This window comes from Scomber japonicus, chromosome 19 (genome assembly GCF_027409825.1).
Source record: "Scomber japonicus isolate fScoJap1 chromosome 19, fScoJap1.pri, whole genome shotgun sequence".
NCBI lineage: Eukaryota > Metazoa > Chordata > Actinopteri > Scombriformes > Scombridae > Scomber > Scomber japonicus.
The window spans coordinates 14,119,863-14,139,527 of NC_070596.1; the positions used below are offsets into that span (position 1 = coordinate 14,119,863).

Sequence of the window (19,665 nt, forward strand, 5' to 3'; positions counted from 1 at the left end):
TTTATCGAGATGTGGACTATTAGCTATTTCGCCCCAATTGACAGGTGTGATATTTGATGGATAAGTGCACTCAGTTTTTCATTTCTGTCTTAAATCAACAGTCAGGTGATCATGTGAACACTGACACAAGTTTACCTCGCTGTTATCTTTCCTCCTGGTCATACTGAGCGTCAGATCCTCTCCGAATACAATGGAAGGGATGAGAGACAAAATCCACAGTCCTTGTTTTGTAAAATAATGTTTTTATTTCTTCAAGACTTTATCTGAAGATAAAATGAAATGTCAGCCGCCCCGAATTAGCCAAAAGAAGTAGACATCTTTCACTGTTAGTCTTTTTAGTAGGTTATAACATTTCTGTATTGACAGTGTTTTCCTGTGCAGTAGAAGGGGGCGTACAGTAACTAAACTGAACTTGACGAATCTGATTAGCTGAAGCTTCACATTAGCTTCAAATACACTTTTAAATACTGTAAGTGCATTATGAAGTGATCTTCTAATGGCCAGTATGAACAGGAGGAATGATCACAACAGGATGAACATCTGGACGACTGACTGTCTACACTTAGTCCTGCCATCAGGAGGATTTTGGTGTTCAGTTAAAGTTGAACAGGTTTTGATTAAAGCCATACCAATGTTGAATTTTTGAGGTTGATGTCATTATTTGAGAGTTTAAAAAAACCTCAGCTAATAATATTGTATGTCAGCTATCTGTGATAAAGATAATACATTTGATCTAGATAAATATGAGTTGGGGCATTATCTTATCAAGTTATCTATTCCTTTTAAAGAAACATCTGCAATGAGCTAATATTGACCTACTTTTATCTCTCTGGCAGATTTATTTGCTAGCACTAAATCCTGGTTTTATCATAGCTATAATGTTCAGTTTTTGTTGGAAGCATTCAGGCTTGATTCATCTAACTTATCGTTTTGGAGACTGTACTTTGTGGTACTGTTGAACTGATTGTGTTATACTTACAGTAGAGGAGTTTCTCATTTATAGCAGTGAGTGAGTTGGACTAAATATGGGAAACACCTCTCAGTGTAATGCATTGCAATTAAACAGCACCACAAAGGACAGCCTCCAAAATGACCTAAAGCGATAGGGTGGGGAAAGCAAGGTTATAGTTTGAGCTTTTTAATAAGATGCAGAAAAGCTGATTCTCTCATCCAACAGTTTCAACAAAAAGCTGAACTTCATGAGAGTATGATTTATTGCAGAGTTGCTGTATTAGACTATTAGATTATCTAAGTGTATATAAATTGGCATCCGGATGTACATTCAGTTTATTGATGGCACTGTCTCTTGATTTGTATGAATGCTGATGTTGTAGATAACTGATTTAATAAGGCAAGTCAGTTAATTCTCTTCAGAGCGCTCCGTTCATTTTCCAGTTCAACCCTCATGATGTGAGTTCTGTTTTCTGGTTTTTAGAGGGGGGAGCGAGTTGTTTGCAATGTTTTAGTCATCACCAACCAATAATACTAATATGGATTCTTAAATTGACTGTATACCATGTTAAGGGGAACTGCTGAGCTGAGGCAGTAAAGACTGTATTAACTCTGCATTCATCACAACAACAAGGCTATACTTAGTAACATATCTATTTTTGGCTTGGGCATATTGTAAATATTTTTCTGCTGTGTAAATGTTTTTATATGTTGTTTCAAAAAGCAAGTAAATATAACCCTTTTTTTTTTTTTTTACTGAACTTGTATGTAGGCTGTGTTGATTCATTGGGCTATCTGACAAACCCACCTCCAACCAATTTAGCATTTTTATTTAGGTCTTTACTGGAAGCACACAATCAGTGACACAGACATGTTGGCAGTTATGGGGAAAGTACATTATTCTTGCATCAGGGATCATATGTAACATTCTGCAAATTTGATTCAGGTCACACACAAAGAACTGCACTGTCAGCTTCTGTAATGGAATAAAATGAGCTATTGCTTGGTTTAAAATGGAACAAGCTGCAACAACAAAGTTACAGCTACTCATTTTTCCCATGTCACATGTTTGCCAAAATAACGTTCATTACAATCTTAGGACTGTTGGATCATAGAGACTTGCAGCTATAGTAGATCTGAAACATCCCACACTACTGCGGTTTTGGTTAAAAGGAAACATGAAGTAGCCCTGTGTTCCCCGCAGCCTTGATTCATTTATTTTTTGAAGCATGCTGCTTTAGGCAAGGTTGGGTACCATTCACATTTGAAAAGTATACCGTTGAGTACCGGTACCAAATTCCAGGAACCAGTACTCAAAGGTACTTTTTCTCTCTCTGTAATAACAAAAAAACTGTGATTTAAGTTAAAACAATTTCTCAAAACTTTAATTTAATTTTCAACATTTCTATTTAATTGGACCATTTTGTTGTGTAAGGTAAAACAAACCATAATAAATTCATAATGAACAAGGTACAAAAAGTTGTCTAGGTTGCCTGTTATACAGTATGTGCTGTTTGCCAAAAACGCACTAAGAGCTGTTATCTGCAGCTCTTCATCAAACATCATCATCACTTTAACTTTTTGTGCTTGTACTGTTCCTCTCTGCAGTATTTCTTTTTTTTTTTTTTAAGATATAGGCATAGACACCTTTATTTAACAGTAGACCGACAGGAAACATGGGAGTGAGAGGGGGGTGTGACATGCAGCAAAGGACCTCCGATCGGGATTCGAACCGGGTCAGCTGCGTATATGGAATGCGCTCTAACCACTCGACCACCTGCACGCCCCTCTGCAGTATTTCTAACTGATCCGTACAAGTTCCTCACAGTAAAAGCCCTCCATTCATTTGTCAGTGGAAAGCTTTTACTATGGAGCAACAGTAGCAAATTTTCATCAGCAGTAAATGAACACGGCTCCAATATGGCTGAAAGCAATCAGGAAACAGTTGAATAAGTCTGATATCTGAAAGTACAAACAGGAACACAGTAGGGAAGTGCGTCGGTAAACTAGGAATAATCTTATCAATATTTCAACACATCTGCTTTCAAGGTACTGAAATTTGGCACTAATTTATGTAACATGAATAGTTCAAAAAAAAACCCTCAAATTTACAGCACTGTAGAACGTAACCAAAACCTAAATCAAATCAATATTTGGTATGACCACACTTTGCCTTTTAAACAGCTCCAGTTCTACCAGGCAGACTTGTGCACAGTTTTCCAAGGTACATGTCAGGTAGGTTTTTCCAAAATATCTGACTGCTGGCTTGTGGTTCTTTCAAAGTGTGGATAACTTTCAGCAACATGCCATGTTCTCCATAATAGTGGCTGAGGCCTTTTATTTGCCTCATCTGCATATGGTAGCAGGCACTTATTGGAAGCAGGCTTATATTAGACATATGCCTTTATTTTGAAGTGTGACAATCAGCTTTGAGTGAAAATAGCATATTGTAAAGTGGTGCAAATGTAGCCTACAGTAGATGGATCTGCATGTGTTCATTGAACATACAGTACATCCAGGTAACTACTATTTAACTGGTGTGCATATAACAGGCACCATCCCCTTAAGAGGATGTGAAATGAAAAAGGAAAGAGGAAATAGTTTTGACATTAAACTGCAGAACAGATGAAGAATAGATCAACAAACAGAACCATGCTCAGGGCCAAGTGAGTATTGTGTTCATTATTGCAGAAAGTATTTGCACTACATGACTATGTGTTGTGGACACTTTTGGGGAAGTGTAAATACCGTGAAAAAACTACAGAATTGCATCAGTGTAAGGGAAGTGGGTGAACAGTGATGCAAAGAACAATATGAACTTTAGACACAACTCTCTTATTGTACTGTTTACACAGTAGCTACAGATTACATCACACAGCCTAATGTTGTCCTCTTTATGTTTGATTTCCATGTATCACAAAAGAGAAAATCAGGATTTGTACAAGTAATCTCTCAAGACTGTTAACACAAAAACCTCTCCAGATTATGATTGATGGTCTTATTATCATTTGCAATCTGAAGCCCCCAGTCAGTGTATCATCAATGACTCAGCAGTGTCATGCAGTGATGTCTGACTCTAGACACCACAAACAAACAAATCCTGCTTGGCACACTGCAGAGACGGCTGTTTTAGTGAAGGAATTTCCTCACCAGCTTGGTATGCAGTCATATGTGTTTTGGTTTTTTTGTGTGAAAATCAAGGTATGATAGTCTGTGTATATATATAAACAATGTTTGCCTAGAGCTAGTGCTGTGCGATATGGACAAGATTTTATATCCCGATATAGGTCATTTTATATTCCAATGACGATATACTGTATGTCCCAATATAGTATTTTCGGCACCAATTCCTCTTTGGGTTCTGTTTCCACTGTGTTCTCCGCCGAGCTCTCCGCCTCTGCCATGTTGTTCACATCTATGTTCCCCTAGCAGTGCCGTAGACCAGTCTTTGCGGGTGACGTAAAAATGCTACCGCAAAGTAGTAGCATTGCTGCAGTTACATTAGCCTTCATTCATTGTTCATACAACATGAACTCACATGATACATTTAGATTATCCGAAGGTCATTCTGACGTTGAGTTGTACTTTACACTGCATACTTAAACCACAACCACAAGCTGTTAACATTGGTTAGCGGTGTTAGCCACTAACTTTAATGTTAGTGGCTAACACCGCTAACCAGCAACAGAGCTAACCCAGTACCCCACATGTTAAAATTACGATATAAACGATGGAGGGTTATATCGTACGGTAGACAATATTGTACAGCACTACCTACAGCTGAGTCCCGTTAAACCTGTCTTGCCCCTTTTAGATTGTATGACTGGTGAAAAACTACTTCACCTACTTCATCTTGCAAGATAATGGCAGCCGTCTCGCTTGGGAGAGTTTAACATATAACGAAGATCCATACGGACGTGTTTTAACTACCAAGCATCAGCACTGCCCACTGGTCAGCTCACCCCGAGCCTGGCTTTGTTGGTAGCACTAGCGTCCTAGCAGCTAGCTGCGTTTTGTGTGAGGCTCTGCAGAGCTCCATGAACAAGAACTCAGCATGTTAGATGCTGTGCACACTGGGTGAGATCCTTTGGCTTGGCAACCGGATGTACATTCAGTTTATTGATGGCACTGTCTCTTGATTTGTATGAATGCTGATGCTGTATACAGTATAACTGATTTAATAAAGCAAGTCAGTTAATTCTCTTCAGAGCACTCCATTCATTTTTCCAGTTCAACCCTCATGATGTGAGTTCTGTTTTCTGGTTTTTAGAGGGGGGAGTGAGTTGTTTGCAGTGTCCTTTGGAAGCGCCAAACATTCAATACACACACATTGAAGTGTAAAACAAGAAACGTGACCACAAGGCGGCTGTGGTGGTTTCTTGCCATCTACCACGGTTGGTTTGAATTTTAACCGTCCCCAAGTGAATGTAAATTGTCCCAAAACCAAAATGTCAGTTGTCTCTTTACTTTGTAAAGCAAGTTGAGGTTAGCCTGGTGCCCGGAATCACTAAATCTGCTGCTATTGATGTATGAGTGTTTTCTTTAACAATGAACTTTAAGAGTAGAGATACTGCTTTCAGTAATTAAACATAACTGGTGAATTGAACCTTTGCAATACAGTTTTTAAAAATATATGTAGCCTACTGTGTATGGTGCCTGCTGCTGTCTTGTTTCTGCTCCTCCTAACACATGTGGTCTGAAAAGAGTATGTGCTCACTGAGTTTACTGATCTCTCTCGTGTGCAACTGTTATTAGTGTCTGTATATTCCCTGTATGCCCGGAGGTTACTAGCGGGAGTGTACGGGTGGGGGAGGTCAGTGAGGTAAGAGGCACAACTATTTGCGAGGTCTTGCCATCAAGCTGTTTGTGACTGAGGGGATAGATGGACTGGTACTGCAAGAACATTTCAGTTCTTGTACTGAGTAGCCAGCCAGTGATAGTGAATATAGTAACAGCAAAGAAGGCCTTGTAGTCAACACTCAGTTCAGTTTGTCATGTGCTAAGCGATAGTTTAAAACAAGTAAATAAATTAATAAAAAATCCCTTTCATCCTGGAGGCATCTTGGGAAATGTGTCAATCACATTTTTCTACCATTTTTGGGACAATGGGATGCTGTTAGTCTTGAGCCCTGTCTTGCCTATAATGTGGTATTGCAACATTGTGGTTATTGCGACAGTCGTATTGCAGAGTCATCTATACAACCCCCTCCTCCCACAGCGACAATTGATACTTGGTGCTGATGAAATTTTGGGTGATAACTTCAAATGATAACTTTTGACGAGCTCTTTCTACTGCCAGAAGGACACAAATGAATTCTGAATCAATTTGTTAGTAATCATTTATTAATAAAAAATGACAAAAAATGACAATTTATTAATAAAAAATGACACCAGTCATCTCCAACAATGGAGATGACTGGTGAAGGAAATGCAGTTAGCCAGGTTCAAGACAGACAATGCAGGTAAAGAAAGACAGGGAAACTGAGGAAGGGCATGTCGTCCTGACATTCGAGCCAAGAGGAGATCGAGCAAAGAGGAAGGAAAAGAAAGAGAGACCCTGATAACTGAAAGACAATTGTACAAAATTCATCCAGCTCGAAAGGTCAGGGAAAAAACACTGTGCTTCCTATCTTTACAAATGCAATCACAATCTCTCTCAGAGAAGGAAATATTTTCTGATCATTTCTGGGCATTGAGCATAGACTGTATAAAAGAAATGGACGTCACCCATTGGTTTGTGGACTGCTGCTCGGAAGTCAATAGTTTCAAATCTAGGCAGCGCCATCCGGAAAATTTCAAGTGCATGCTGGGAAAAATAAAAACACAGATTCTACTTATATGGGCATATAGGCGGGGCCATGGGCAGAGCCAACGGCAGAGCGGGGAGGTTGCGATAGGTTGCGAGGGCTGGATCTCGAGGACATTGGTCAATCAACCTGTCAATCACGACGTAACCACGCCCTAATGCATACCCTGCTTTATCGTCAAATATAAAATCAGGGAGGCCAACATTTCACAAATGAACACCAGACTGCATTGAAGAAGGCTTTAAACTAGCGATTGAGACCATAAACGCATTTTGAAAATGTTTACTGAGGTTAGAAATCAAGTGAGAAGTTGGTGAATTCTCCATTGACTAGAGACAGAAGTCCTTTTGACACCAAAACGGTCGCCCCCCTGGCGGCCTTTTGCTAGAATGCAGTTCTAAGTTACTTCCGCGTTGGCCTCATTTCAGAGGACCAGAACTCCCCGCCTGGCATTGAGAGATATGGTAAAATGGAAGGACATTGTCATTAGTTACACAGTGACAAAAATAAAATAGAGACAGACATACTAAGTCACAGTGGCAGGACATTGCCACACACCACACAAGGAAATCAAGTACGCAAACATTTGTTTTTGAAAAATCTTTATCAGATACATTTGCAAGCCCCCACAAGCCTGCAGAGAAAGCATTCACCTGGAAACAAAATCCTTGAAATCCTAGAAGAAAATCACACTACTGCAGGAAAGATACAAAAATGCAGTAAAATCTGAATGTAACAAAGATATACAACCTGTACAAAAATGCGACAAGGAGTGGAAACTGAATACTGAGAAACTCAGTTTCAACACAGAATTCAGCTTAGGCTTTCACCAAACCACAAAAGATAAATACATGATGTACCATGAGTGGTACATGTATTTCAATGGCAGTGCAAATCCATGAAGACCAATACAATACATTGTCCGCCAAAACAGATAGACACAGGCCTGACAACATAAAGAACACGATAAGAGACGAGCACAAGAGCAGTCCTTATACAAAGAAGTCTCTTTTCATCTTGAGCAAGCACTAACCACTCCATGGAGTAATGTGACCACTCTCTATAACTCAATGAAGTGACATGAAAGTGCAGGGATTTGTGGCCAGCTATCAGTGTGCATGTTTAGGTATCTGTGGTCTCTTTCAGATGCTGAGCATGTTTCTGTACTCTGACACATGGAGAGCAGAACAGGAATGCTAGTTTTAGCACCATGTTTTTCCATGCAGTAAAGAAAACTTGCAAATTTCCACATTTGACCATATATTTATGGAGTCTGGTCACAGATTAAATGCAGGAGGGGGGGGGGTACTATTCTTTTATGAAGATGGCAAGGAAGAGCATGCCATACATAGGTGATTGAGCTTACTTTTAGATTTCAAGTCGTTTTTATAACACACAACATAATCAAAGACAGAGTGAGGATTGGTTTGTTGACAGAATATTGAATGACTGCGCTTCATGAAAGATCCAAAATGTATTTAGTTTAGTTGAATTGTCAGCCCAAGTATTCACAATGCTTGAAGCTTTGAAACAGGATGATATGTTCTCTAAAAAGTTACACCCAACTGAGATCACTGTTATGAAAAATACAAAAAGGACGAATAGCCGTATCCTTCACTCCTATGTCCACTTTATGAGTCAGCCTGTCAGAGTAGACTATCTCATTTCCAAAACATTCAATCTCTCTCTATGGCATTGCCACACATTTGTACCAGTTAATTAAAAAAACTTTTCTATAACTTTTCAATAACGTGTTACCCCCCCATGACTTCATTTACGTAGTTGAAAATTGATAGGCTTACACAGTGATCACAGAGCACAATAATGAGGGACTTAACTCCACTGTGCTATGCCCTAACCAAAACGAATATTTTGCCCCACTCATCTATGTTAATGGAAGAAATATTAGGAGCACTTTTCAATATAATGGCAACCTTGTACATCACCAGCACCCACTACATGAATAATAAACGTCAAGTACTATTATCATCTTTACGACAATGTCCACACAAACTGAAAATGTATAAACTTTAAAAAAAAATGTATGGACTTGTTGTATTGGATTACAAGACTCTTATTTTGGTGAGCATATTTTGCCTCTGCTTGATGATGTCCTGGGCAGTTTGCTTGCCCTCGGAACTCTGAGCCTACATACTAGGTTTTCACCCCCCCCCCCCCCCATCCCAAATCGGGATGTGTTTGGGAGCTGGAGAGCTTTGTCCAGGCTTTTGTCCAAAATCAATACGTAACCAGCCTGTCGAGTTCCCGATTTAAAGTAGGGCGCAGTTTTAAATGTGGCAGATAGGCACACTGTTTCCCCACAAAAAAAAATTGGTGGCCCCTCCTCTATTAGGAAACATGGCTCTGAAAAACTCAACTGTGTTAGCACATGAACTGTATGAATAATGTGAGTCCATCATTTTCAGTGCCCACATCACTTAAGCTGATAGCAGATCATTGGATTCAACAATGGACTGGTAGAATATCAGTTGAAGTTGTCTCGCAGCTATACTCGTCTGATACTTCCTGTACTGGCTTCAGCAGGTGTGAATATGTGCCAACACCGGCAGTTTTTCAAAGGCCTGGAAAACAGTTTTCTAATATCATCCGAAAATCCAAGACTATGGGAACCCTGTCTCCATGAATTACATTGACTTTGTTATGTTGTTATATCATCAATATTCAGTATCCAGTATTTAGTATGATTATTAAGACCACTGTAACTGTCTTGTCAGTTACCTATCTGGCCAAGTGTTTAAGTGGCCAAATGAATAACATTAAATGAATAGATTTTTATGTGATATTTCAATTCTTCACAATGGATTGTTGTTTCCTTTTAACTCGTGAATTTAATGCTTTGTTCATGTTGTCACTAGATGCGCCCCTGTTTTATATTACAAATGGAGTGAAACGTTTAGCTGTGAAATAATCTGCCTTTCATCTATGAAAATCATTAGTGTGTGGCTGCATATTTGTAGTGCTGTGTTGGCATTTCACACATGCCTCTCAGAACCTCAGTTGGACTTCTTGTGGTGTTCTTATGTACCGCGGTGTTTGGCACAGTTGTCCAAAGGATGTTAGATGATGTCAGTGAGATGATAATTACCAAACCCTATTTCACATATAAAGTATTTGCCCAGTTATACTAACACTACTGTGTTTTTGTTCTCTGTTGTTGCTGTTTTCCTCTAGAGAGCCTAGATTGATAGCTATTGTTGTTGTTGGCTTATGTGAAGCTAAATTAGCCAAATTGTATTGCACTCTTGGATTTAATTCAGTTTGGATTGTTTTACAGTGTGAATAAATAGTTGCACATGATTAGCTTTGTACATCTGGACATTGGACATTTTCTCCATTGCTCCATTGCAAATGATCCCCTGTGTCAGGCTTCATTTTTGGTATGATGTGTTTCAGCCGGTGTTTCCTGTTGATGAATACCAAATGTACTTTTTTAGCTTCATGCTCAAAAATATACTGGTTTTATCAGTACTACTTTATCACTACACAACCTTCTATCACTCTCAAGGCTTCAGGTTGTATGGGATTCTAGGATGTAGCCAGAATAATCAAGCCTTTTTATTACTATTTGAAGTTCCGTTGTTGATTTGACTACACATCTATGGACTATACAAAGGCATCAGGCCATCTCAAACAAAAACTTACAATGTGGCTGTTTCCCATCATTCATTGTACATCTTTACACTTCCACAGGAAAAAGAGATGTCATGCTGTTTCTGTTTAATTCAATATTTGCTACATCACAGTCTTGCTTTGGCTAGACTCCTGTTAACTGTTACTCAGGAAAGGAAGACGGAATGCAGAACATCCTGTTCCTTCAGTCTTAAGTGTGCCTCACTTTGGTCTGAGGGTAGTTTACAATTGCTTGGAGATATTAGTACAATGTTTGGATCCATTATTGGATTCTTGTCTGTAGGGAGAGGGGTTTTCCTTATCAGTGATATTGTTTTAACATTTATTTTCCAATTCTTGTCAGCTTGCTTTGATAAAGTGTTTAGTCAGAACCAGATTCAATGTAACTGCAACCGTCTGGAGAATAGTGAGAAAGTGTTTGTTTGTTTGGATGGATGGATGGATGGATGGACGGATAGATAGATAAATAGATGGGGACCGCCTGAATGCACAACAGCCAACAATGCCTTTTTATTATCTGATTTTACAGGCCATTGCACACAATTATAATAACATGGAACTGTAGAACACAGAATGAGTCAGGAACTGCTCTAAATTATTTTTTCGTTGCCCAATAGTGCAACTTCATCAAGCCTTTAAAGGACACCCAAGCAGCACAAAATATCCAGAGTCTGATGGAAGAAGTGGCATCTGCGGTCATTAGTGAAGCAGAGAAGCCATAAAGTGCAAAAAATGTGGCCATGCTGATAGTGTTGACCAAAACCAACAGCAAGGCGCCGATAAGGCAGAAGGAACTGGTCGAACTCTCTGCCTGTGTGCTACTTGATAAACGTTTTGGGTGTGTAAACATAACACAAAATGGTGGGAAAGGAGTTTTATTAAACATGTGCTGTGCTTCCTCTTGCACAAACTTCAGCTTCTACTACGTGCACCACCATTGTCTTTAGCCTTACTTTGACCTTGCACTAGTTTCAGTGCTGTGTCCTGCGTGGGATTAGGCCCTCTCTCAAATATTAAACAAATGCTACGTTACAATATTTGCATAAAATGTGCAAATGTCAACGTTTTTATTACAGTGTCAGTTTATTTTATCACTGAGTGCAACAGAGCCCAAAGACAACAGCAAGTATGGGAAGTACCATATGTGGAGCTGTCTCAGAAAGATGCAGAGCCCTTGTTTTACCTTTTTTGACTGGCTCAGTTTTAGTCAGAGGGTAAAAAAAACCTGCAGCTACAAAAGCACCAACTTAAGATGTAACCTAAGCATTCCAGTTTTAATGTCGGATTTGCAGCCTGAGTGGGAGACGATTATTACTGTCTTGCATTTTATCAATTAACCATATATTACAGCAGCTGGTCTCTTTGATCATGTGGGGATAAAACTCCCCAACAGTAAAATGATCACCTTTGTATGCTGAATGTGTTCATCATCAGAAACAATGAAATTATTATTAACTTTTATCTGTGCTACAGTATGTAGGGCTGGGCAATATGACCAACACCTTATATCCTGATATAGGTCATTCATATTCCCATAACTGTACCTATCCTCATATATCACATCTTAACACAATGAATAAATATTTGGTCTGTCTGCTTTTCACTCCCGAGGGTTGTGATGCACTTACAGTAATGTAACGGGTGTAGCTCACTGTCCTGCACTGGGGGGGGGGACTAGAGTAGGAGAGGAGGATGACTATAAATGACAGCAGAATGCAGTAGGGATGCTCACACTGAGCTGGAATGAAACAACTGCTTCCCTACTCTTATGTTCTCTTTCTCAGCATGGATGGGGCTGAGCTCTCTATGTGTGCAGCGTAGCAGAGGTGAGACAGACAGCGGTGGAGAGTTGGAGAGTTGATGACATCTAAGCTTGCTACATTCACTTGTTTTAACTGGTGCAGTGAACTATGCACATATGCAGTAAAGTCCACAACTGCTAACCAGATGTTTTAGACCAGTAGTTTTTTGAAGTGAAGGACATACTCAATAACGTCAGCTCGCACATAGTTAAACCAACAATTAAGATATCATCACATACCCCAGGTCACCCCTAGCGCTAACACATCTCAAATACACACCAGCATGCCTTGGATTGTCTCATAGTTACATTTGACTTATTGATTTTAGTGGTTGTTTTAAATGCTTTGACTTTTACATGGCTTTTATTATTTCCTATTCAAATCTCCTTGGCAAGAATGTAGCCTGTTCTCAAAGAAAGTGTTATACTATTATTCTCCATGATGCAAAGCACATGGGCACCGTACTGTAACTGGGTCTTACATTGGACTCTCTTGATGCTGAATCTTTGAAGAAAACTCTAGAGGTCAATAGTTAACTTAAAAACAGTGTTCAGATGTTGATGACACAAATCCAAGCAAATTAAAATTGGAATAATCTGTTTAATCACAAGCCTTTTATTGCACAATTGGAGTTATCCTTCATCCCATTGTGTAAGGCAAAATCAGGTTCGAGTTTAAGCAAAATTAGGGAAATTAAAAAGGAAAAATAAAAAATGAATAAGACCCTAAAATAGTGTGGCTTAAAGAAGAAAACAAACTATATAATTGATCAAAAGACTTGCTTTAATTGATATGCTCTGTATTGCATTTCTGCCAAATGTGCATTACAAACATGTATAAACAGGAGCCATGTGGGGAAAACTGTCAGGCTCAATACAAAACATATTTGTGTTTCATGACAAAAATATTAGAGCTTGGAACAGAGAAAATACTCTGTTCCAAGTACTACCTCACTCTGTTCACTGCGGTCTGATAAATAATTATATGTTCTGATAAGCTACCATAAATGGGATTCATGATGCTAATAATGCTCATCTTATGTCATCTTAACAACAGTTTATGGTTACAAACAGGGATACAGTCGAATTTCAGGAATGTGAATGAGTCTCTGCTCCAAAAGGCTATGGTCTGCAAAATGGATGTGGTGCAAGTGCAATACTTTGCTTGCTGACAGATAATAACTAATAATACTCAGGGTAAAGTAATATAATAATATAATACTTCAAGCTTTACTTTTCACTTTTTAACATTTAAATATAAAACAGTTTGTTCTGTTTTACTTAGACCTCTACAAGCAAAGCAGCATCAGCTAAGATACACGTTACACTTCTGACTTCTAAGGATATGATCAACTAGTTTAAACATTCCTATTCTTGCTAGTCGTGCCACAAATAGTAGTCGCTTATACTAAGTATGTTATTAATGCACACATTTCAATGACATATACATAATTCACTGAACCACAGAGTAGAGCAAAGGAGAAAAGACAAGCAGAGTGATCAGAGACTGTCTATTAATGTTATGTACCTAATTTATGTGCAGTTGTTTGACTATTGTCACGCTGCTTCTAATTAAAACTGTGGTCCCAAAATTATGTAAAACTCCAACTGTGGGTCAATGTTACACTTATCTGTTGAATTTAACATATGATATGATGAAGCTCAAGCAACCATGTTCCTATTCTCACACAGGCTTTACTTGACAACCTTTCTACCTTGAGCATGATGTTGGAGAGAAATGGCCACCATGTGAATAGGGACTCTGGAGATCTCTTACTTATCCTTTAGCTCCACCATGAAGTTCACTTTTTTGTTTTTAGTCAAATTTGAGATGGATTTCCCTGAAACTTGGGGCACACATTCATTTGAATTCAAAAGACTTGAGTGATCCTTGGACTTTCCATCTAGCGACATCATAAGGTCACATTTTCAGTTTGACCCAAACTTTGGTTTATGATAGGTACCAACAAAACCATTAGCATTCCTATTAGCTTCAGCTTTGACTTTATGTTAGCAATTGTTAGCATGCTAGATGACATGCTAAACTAAGATGGTGGACATGGTAAACAATATACATCAGCATACTAGCATGCCGACATTAGCATGTATCTCAAAGCACCACTGTTCCTAACAGAGCCTTCAGTTCATTCCAGTTCTTTCTACTCACTATCATTCTGACCAGTTTTATTGGTTTCTATATTTACAGGTGGAAGCTTTTGGTAAGCAGCACATGGCCTGTATTCTGCTGTCAGACATGGACCTGCCCACCACCTGCACCTCAGCACATCCCAGTGGCCTCCTCCCAGACCTCAACCCGCCTGCCGAACTTGACCCAAAGCCGGACATGGATACCACCTGCCTAAGTGTCCACATTTATTACTTGGGGAAGGATGAAGGAGGAGGTGGGGCCAACGGTTCAGAGAGTACGCTCACGTTTCCATCCGGGGAGTATGTAGCAGAGGAACTCTGCATCAGTGCAGCAAAAGCATGTGGTGAGTCACAAGAGGATTTCAGGTCTGAGGTCTGCTCCCACACACAAAATATAGTTTAGTTTATTCATTTGAATTAGTTTAATATTGGCTTTGCATGACACTACAAGAACGGAAATGTGCATCAAATATATATGAAAACAGGGAAAAGAGAGGATTCAAAACGAAGTGATGTGATAATTTATTGTATTTGATTATTACATAGGATGATCATCATGTGTATAATTCAATAAATGCATGGTATCATGTTCAAAATATGTTCAACAGCTCACTGGTTTATTGCCACATATCTGGTTGTTTCAAATCAATCAAACTGTGAAGCCCTGATTTAGATGGTGTACAGTATACAGTATACATGTACTGTATACTTTGTGTTATTTGTAGAGACCCAATTACAGCATTCAGTCTGCTTTTTCACCTTCTCTTTCTAGCAAACTCAAATCAGGAAGTCGGGGACTGTAGTGTCTGTTTTCCTCTCCGCCTTAGCTCTATCTCTCTCTGCCACACTCATTCCTTCTTGAGCAGATAAGAAACAACCTGTCCCTCTCCTTTTTATCTTCCGCTTTCTCTATCCTCTCGCTTTAACTTTTTGATCTGATTATTTTCAGCTTCCTGTATCTTTTGGTCTTGTTTTTCATCTTTACCTCTACCCTCCCCTCCAGTTGTCGTAGTCTCCTATTCTACGTTTGGTAGTTTCACCAAGTTCAAATAACAATCATGTGAGAGATTTCTCTGCTTTCTCTATCATCTGTTTACTCTTGACATTTTTTAAATGATTTTTCATTTGATGATTTTAGTGATTTGGTAATAATAAGATATGAGTTTGCAGACATACCATCAATGTCAAATTTGATGATGCATTATGATGTATAAGTCAAGAAGTCTTCTGCACCAGGATGATAGGGGAAGAACACAGTAAGAAGTTTGGACATATTCAACCCTTTAGAAGGCAAAGATGGCCAAACTGTTGAATAGGTAATAAGTATTCATATTTTAATAATGTTCTCCGCTCCTATAGCGTAAAAAAACAGGAAATCAGAAACACAACATACATGTTAAAAATAGCTGCATTGCGGATGCTGCTTATGCCTTCACCATCTACAGACATACTGCTACAGCTACTACATCCAGACCCTTGTTTGCACTTTTGAAAGAAGTAAAAAAGAAAGAAAGAAAGGCACCAAACTTCATTGAAAAAAAAAAGATTTAACATAATGATAACTGCTGATGGATTATTTTATCAACTATTCATTTAAATTACCTTTAAAACTGAAATAAGTACACATTTTTTTGCCAGATGAAACAATGGCTCCTAGTGTTATTTTATTCTTGAAATATCATCCATGTTGCTCGTCTTAAACCTACAAACAAGGCTCATTTTTAACTGTTTATTTTTTTGAACGGAGTTCGGCAAGAGGCTCAGGCTGTTCAGTTGGGGGCACAGTTTCAGTTTCTTCAGCACACATGTCCCCAGGGTTTCAGAGCTCAGAATACTGCAATGATATTGAAACCTAATTTATATACTTGCCCTTTTTATAATATAATAATAATACATTTTTCTGTAAAAAAAAAAACTCATACACTTTAGACATAGACTCATACACACAGACTTTAAAGCAACCTTTTTATCTCTGCAGTCCACAGGTCAGGTCATGCTGTAGCCTTAAGTATTGTAGTGTTTATAAGGTATATAGATTAAATTCCATGTACTTGACTTCCTATTATGTTTGCATTTATTACTTTTATTTCTAATCTGTTTCCTTGTTTCTTGCACTGCTATGAAATATCCTTCTGATCAATTAAGTCTTATCTTATCTTAAATGATATAAGGTAAGGTAGGACTTGCTTAGACATAGATCAACCTTGTAAGTACACTGACTTGACTTCCCCTGTTGTGGTTAAGCACACTTCCTCTTACGCAGCACTCCCATCCTCATACTATTGCTTCATTCTTGAGAGATTCTTGTGCTTCCTGTTGCTTGATGACATTTTCTGTACTAATGACTGACTTGGCTCAACTGATAAAACACCTTGCTATTGGTGGTTGTGATGTTTTGAAGACAAAATGAGGTGTAGGAATGGTTAGAAATACAATGATTATCAGATTAGGTCAAAGTAATCTATAGTTGTAAGCACACAGTACATGCGTGACTTTTTGTATGTCTAAATATTTGCAAACTGTAAATATTGTATATTGCATAAAGTGATTGTTATCTTTGTCTTACCAGGTATTGCTCCACTCTTCTGCAATTTGTTTGGTCTGATGAGGGAAAGCGACTGGATATGGTTCCCTCCTAATCATGTCTTCAAAGTGCGCCAGTCAGCCAGTGAAAGCCTACACTTCAGAATCAGGTAGACAAAGACAACAGTTTTTTAAGGATTTTTTTTTTTTTTTTTTTCATTTTCATTTTCATTTCCTGTTTCGGACCCTTTATGTGTTGTTTTATGCCTGGATGACTTCTCTTTTTAATATTTCCCCTTTCTTTGTCTGTCCTTTGCTGCCCTTTCTTTTGTCTCCTCTTCTGTCCAGGTACTACTTTCCCGGCTGGTATAACAGTGGTAATTTATCCTATGCTCATCGCTGCGGCGTTTCCAAGGGGATGGAGAGCCCTGTCATGGATGATTGTGTCATGGCATACCAATTTTTTCAGGTTAGCTAACAACTTCTATCAACACCAGTCAGTTATTTATTCTCTTCTATATGTTTCTTAATGTTTGTCCTTTTTAAAGGTGCTATATTATGATGTATATGTTTGGGTCCCTGATGTGCCTACTAACACACAAACTGTGAAATAAGACAACCCAGCCAGTTTGGCTTGGGCAAGCTTGCTCTGTAATCTTGCAATAAAACAAGCCATTCAGATTTGATGTCCCCTCTTACATCACTCTTGGGGCTTCATTGAAATCGTGGAGAGTCCTGTGTTTCTACTGCTGCTGCTGCTACTCATCTTCTCAAAGACCTGAATGTGCTCTGATCTGGAGCAGTTTACTGGTGGGAGGAGTTTTTCTCACTGTTACCTTGCTTGAATGTTTGCGCTTCACTGTGCAGAATGATGTATGTTGAGTTTGACACTAAAATACTTTTTTTCACATTCATCTGCTGAAGGGAGAACGTTTTTCTGTGTATGATTTGTGACATCATAACTAGTTTGGAGCCAATCGTGGTGCAGTGTTCAACTATATAAATGTGATGTGAAAAGTTGAATCTTCCGGTACACATTTAAACTGTCAGAAATATTTGCATATTCATTAGACTGTGGATTTTTTAATAAGGAGAGATGAAGGAGACGCAATTTGACAGATTTGAATTAGATGATTTACATGAAATAATTTAACTTTTTTTTGTGGAAAAAACATATTAGACACACATTATTACTTAAAGTAGAGTATTTCATATGAATTTTAAAACATGCCTGGAAGGGGCCTTCAATACAATACCAGGTTTTACCAATTAGATAAGATATGTTTTACTGTACATATACACACAAAATATCATGCAGGAAATGTAAGGTTAGAAATGTGTGGATTGTTGTATAGTTACGTATTGGAAAAGAGTTTGGATGTTTCTTTTTTTTGTTGCCATGATACCACCATGCTGCACTAGAGCCAGAGTTAGACACATGTACTGTGCTTAAAATGTCCAACTAAAACTTTAAAAACCAACGTGCACTTTTCACCTTGTAACTGAGGCCACAGATATTTTACCACACACATGCTTTAATAGTTCCTGTTGTGATCAGCGTATGAAAGCTGCAACATATGTCTGAATATTTTCTTTTGAACTGTGTGTCTTCTCCTTCAACTCTCCCCCCAGAAATGTTAGCTGGGGGGGAGATAAGATGTGTTTGTTTATCCTGACTCTCTGACTGACTGACTGACTGCCAGCATGTCTGTCACGTCAGCCATTCTTTTGTGTAAGTTGAAAACAGGAAGTGGCATTGTAAGAGTGTTTAAGATACACAAATTGGGGAACAAGGGTATGTCAGGGTTGTTAATATCAGTGTTTTCTTGCGTCACTGCATGGCCGTGCATGTGTGTATTTACAGGTGCATCTAATATAGTTTCTCACATGTTTGTGTGAACTCGAAACACACATATCTGTTCATGTTTTTATCTACGCTGTCACACTGACACCATGAGCTGAGAGTCAACAAACTGACCTACAGATTGTTTGTTATGCACAGACATCTGCTTTTGTAGAGCTTGATTTGTACAGTCCTGTCAACTCAACCGGCACGGTTCAAAATGGACTTTTTCATCCACTTATTTATTACCAAAACTTTAAAAAAAAAAAGAATTGTACCATTTTTATTTAAAAGTATTGTTGATTTGGTCTATAACTCTATGAAGTAGTTTAGCATTTTGAAATGTTGCATCTGCTCAGTCTACTAACCCAAAATGCTGGCAAGCAAATACAAAAATGCCTAAGCTTATTTCTATTTTAATGATTCACTCTTAGATATTAATATTCAATGTGTGTACTGTAAATGCAAGATAAGATCTGTTTACACTCCTCCACCCAACTCCTTTTTTAGTTTAGTTTTTACAGATCTGACACCCACTTGAGATTTTAATTTTTTTTGCGTTTTGTGTTTTCTCCTGCAGTGGCGCAGTGACTTTCTCAGTGGCAGGGTTCATATACCAGTAAGCCATGAGGCCCAGGAGGAGTGTCTGGGTATGGCGGTGCTAGACATGATGAGGCTCGCCAAAGAGAGTGGTCAGTCACCTGTAGACATCTACAATGATACCAGGTAGGATACACCCACTCACAGGTGATGAACTGTAATGACTGAATGTAATAGCATGTTATTTTAGCCATGAAATGCCAATATTAAAAACACTATGTGACAGTAGTTTGGGTATTTGGTAAGAACCTAAAAAGTTCAGATATTTATGTCATTTAATAATAAAGCAGCCTTTAAGATCTAATGCTGTAACTACCTAAATATTGTAAAACATTTGCTGT

General features: G+C 38.5%; 1 protein-coding gene across 2 annotated transcripts in view; it reads left to right on the forward strand.

Annotated features, from left to right (window-relative positions):
• The window catches only part of LOC128379805 (tyrosine-protein kinase JAK2-like), a 33,820-nt gene that overhangs the window by 520 nt on the left and 13,635 nt on the right, over positions 1-19,665 (forward strand). For both annotated transcript variants that reach the window (XM_053339445.1, XM_053339446.1), the window contains exons 2-5: positions 14,417-14,702; positions 16,928-17,051; positions 17,230-17,350; positions 19,305-19,450. In XM_053339445.1, coding sequence (XP_053195420.1) covers positions 14,441-14,702; positions 16,928-17,051; positions 17,230-17,350; positions 19,305-19,450 — 653 coding nt within the window. In that variant the 5' untranslated portion in view covers positions 14,417-14,440. The remainder of the gene's footprint in view (positions 1-14,416; positions 14,703-16,927; positions 17,052-17,229; positions 17,351-19,304; positions 19,451-19,665) is intronic.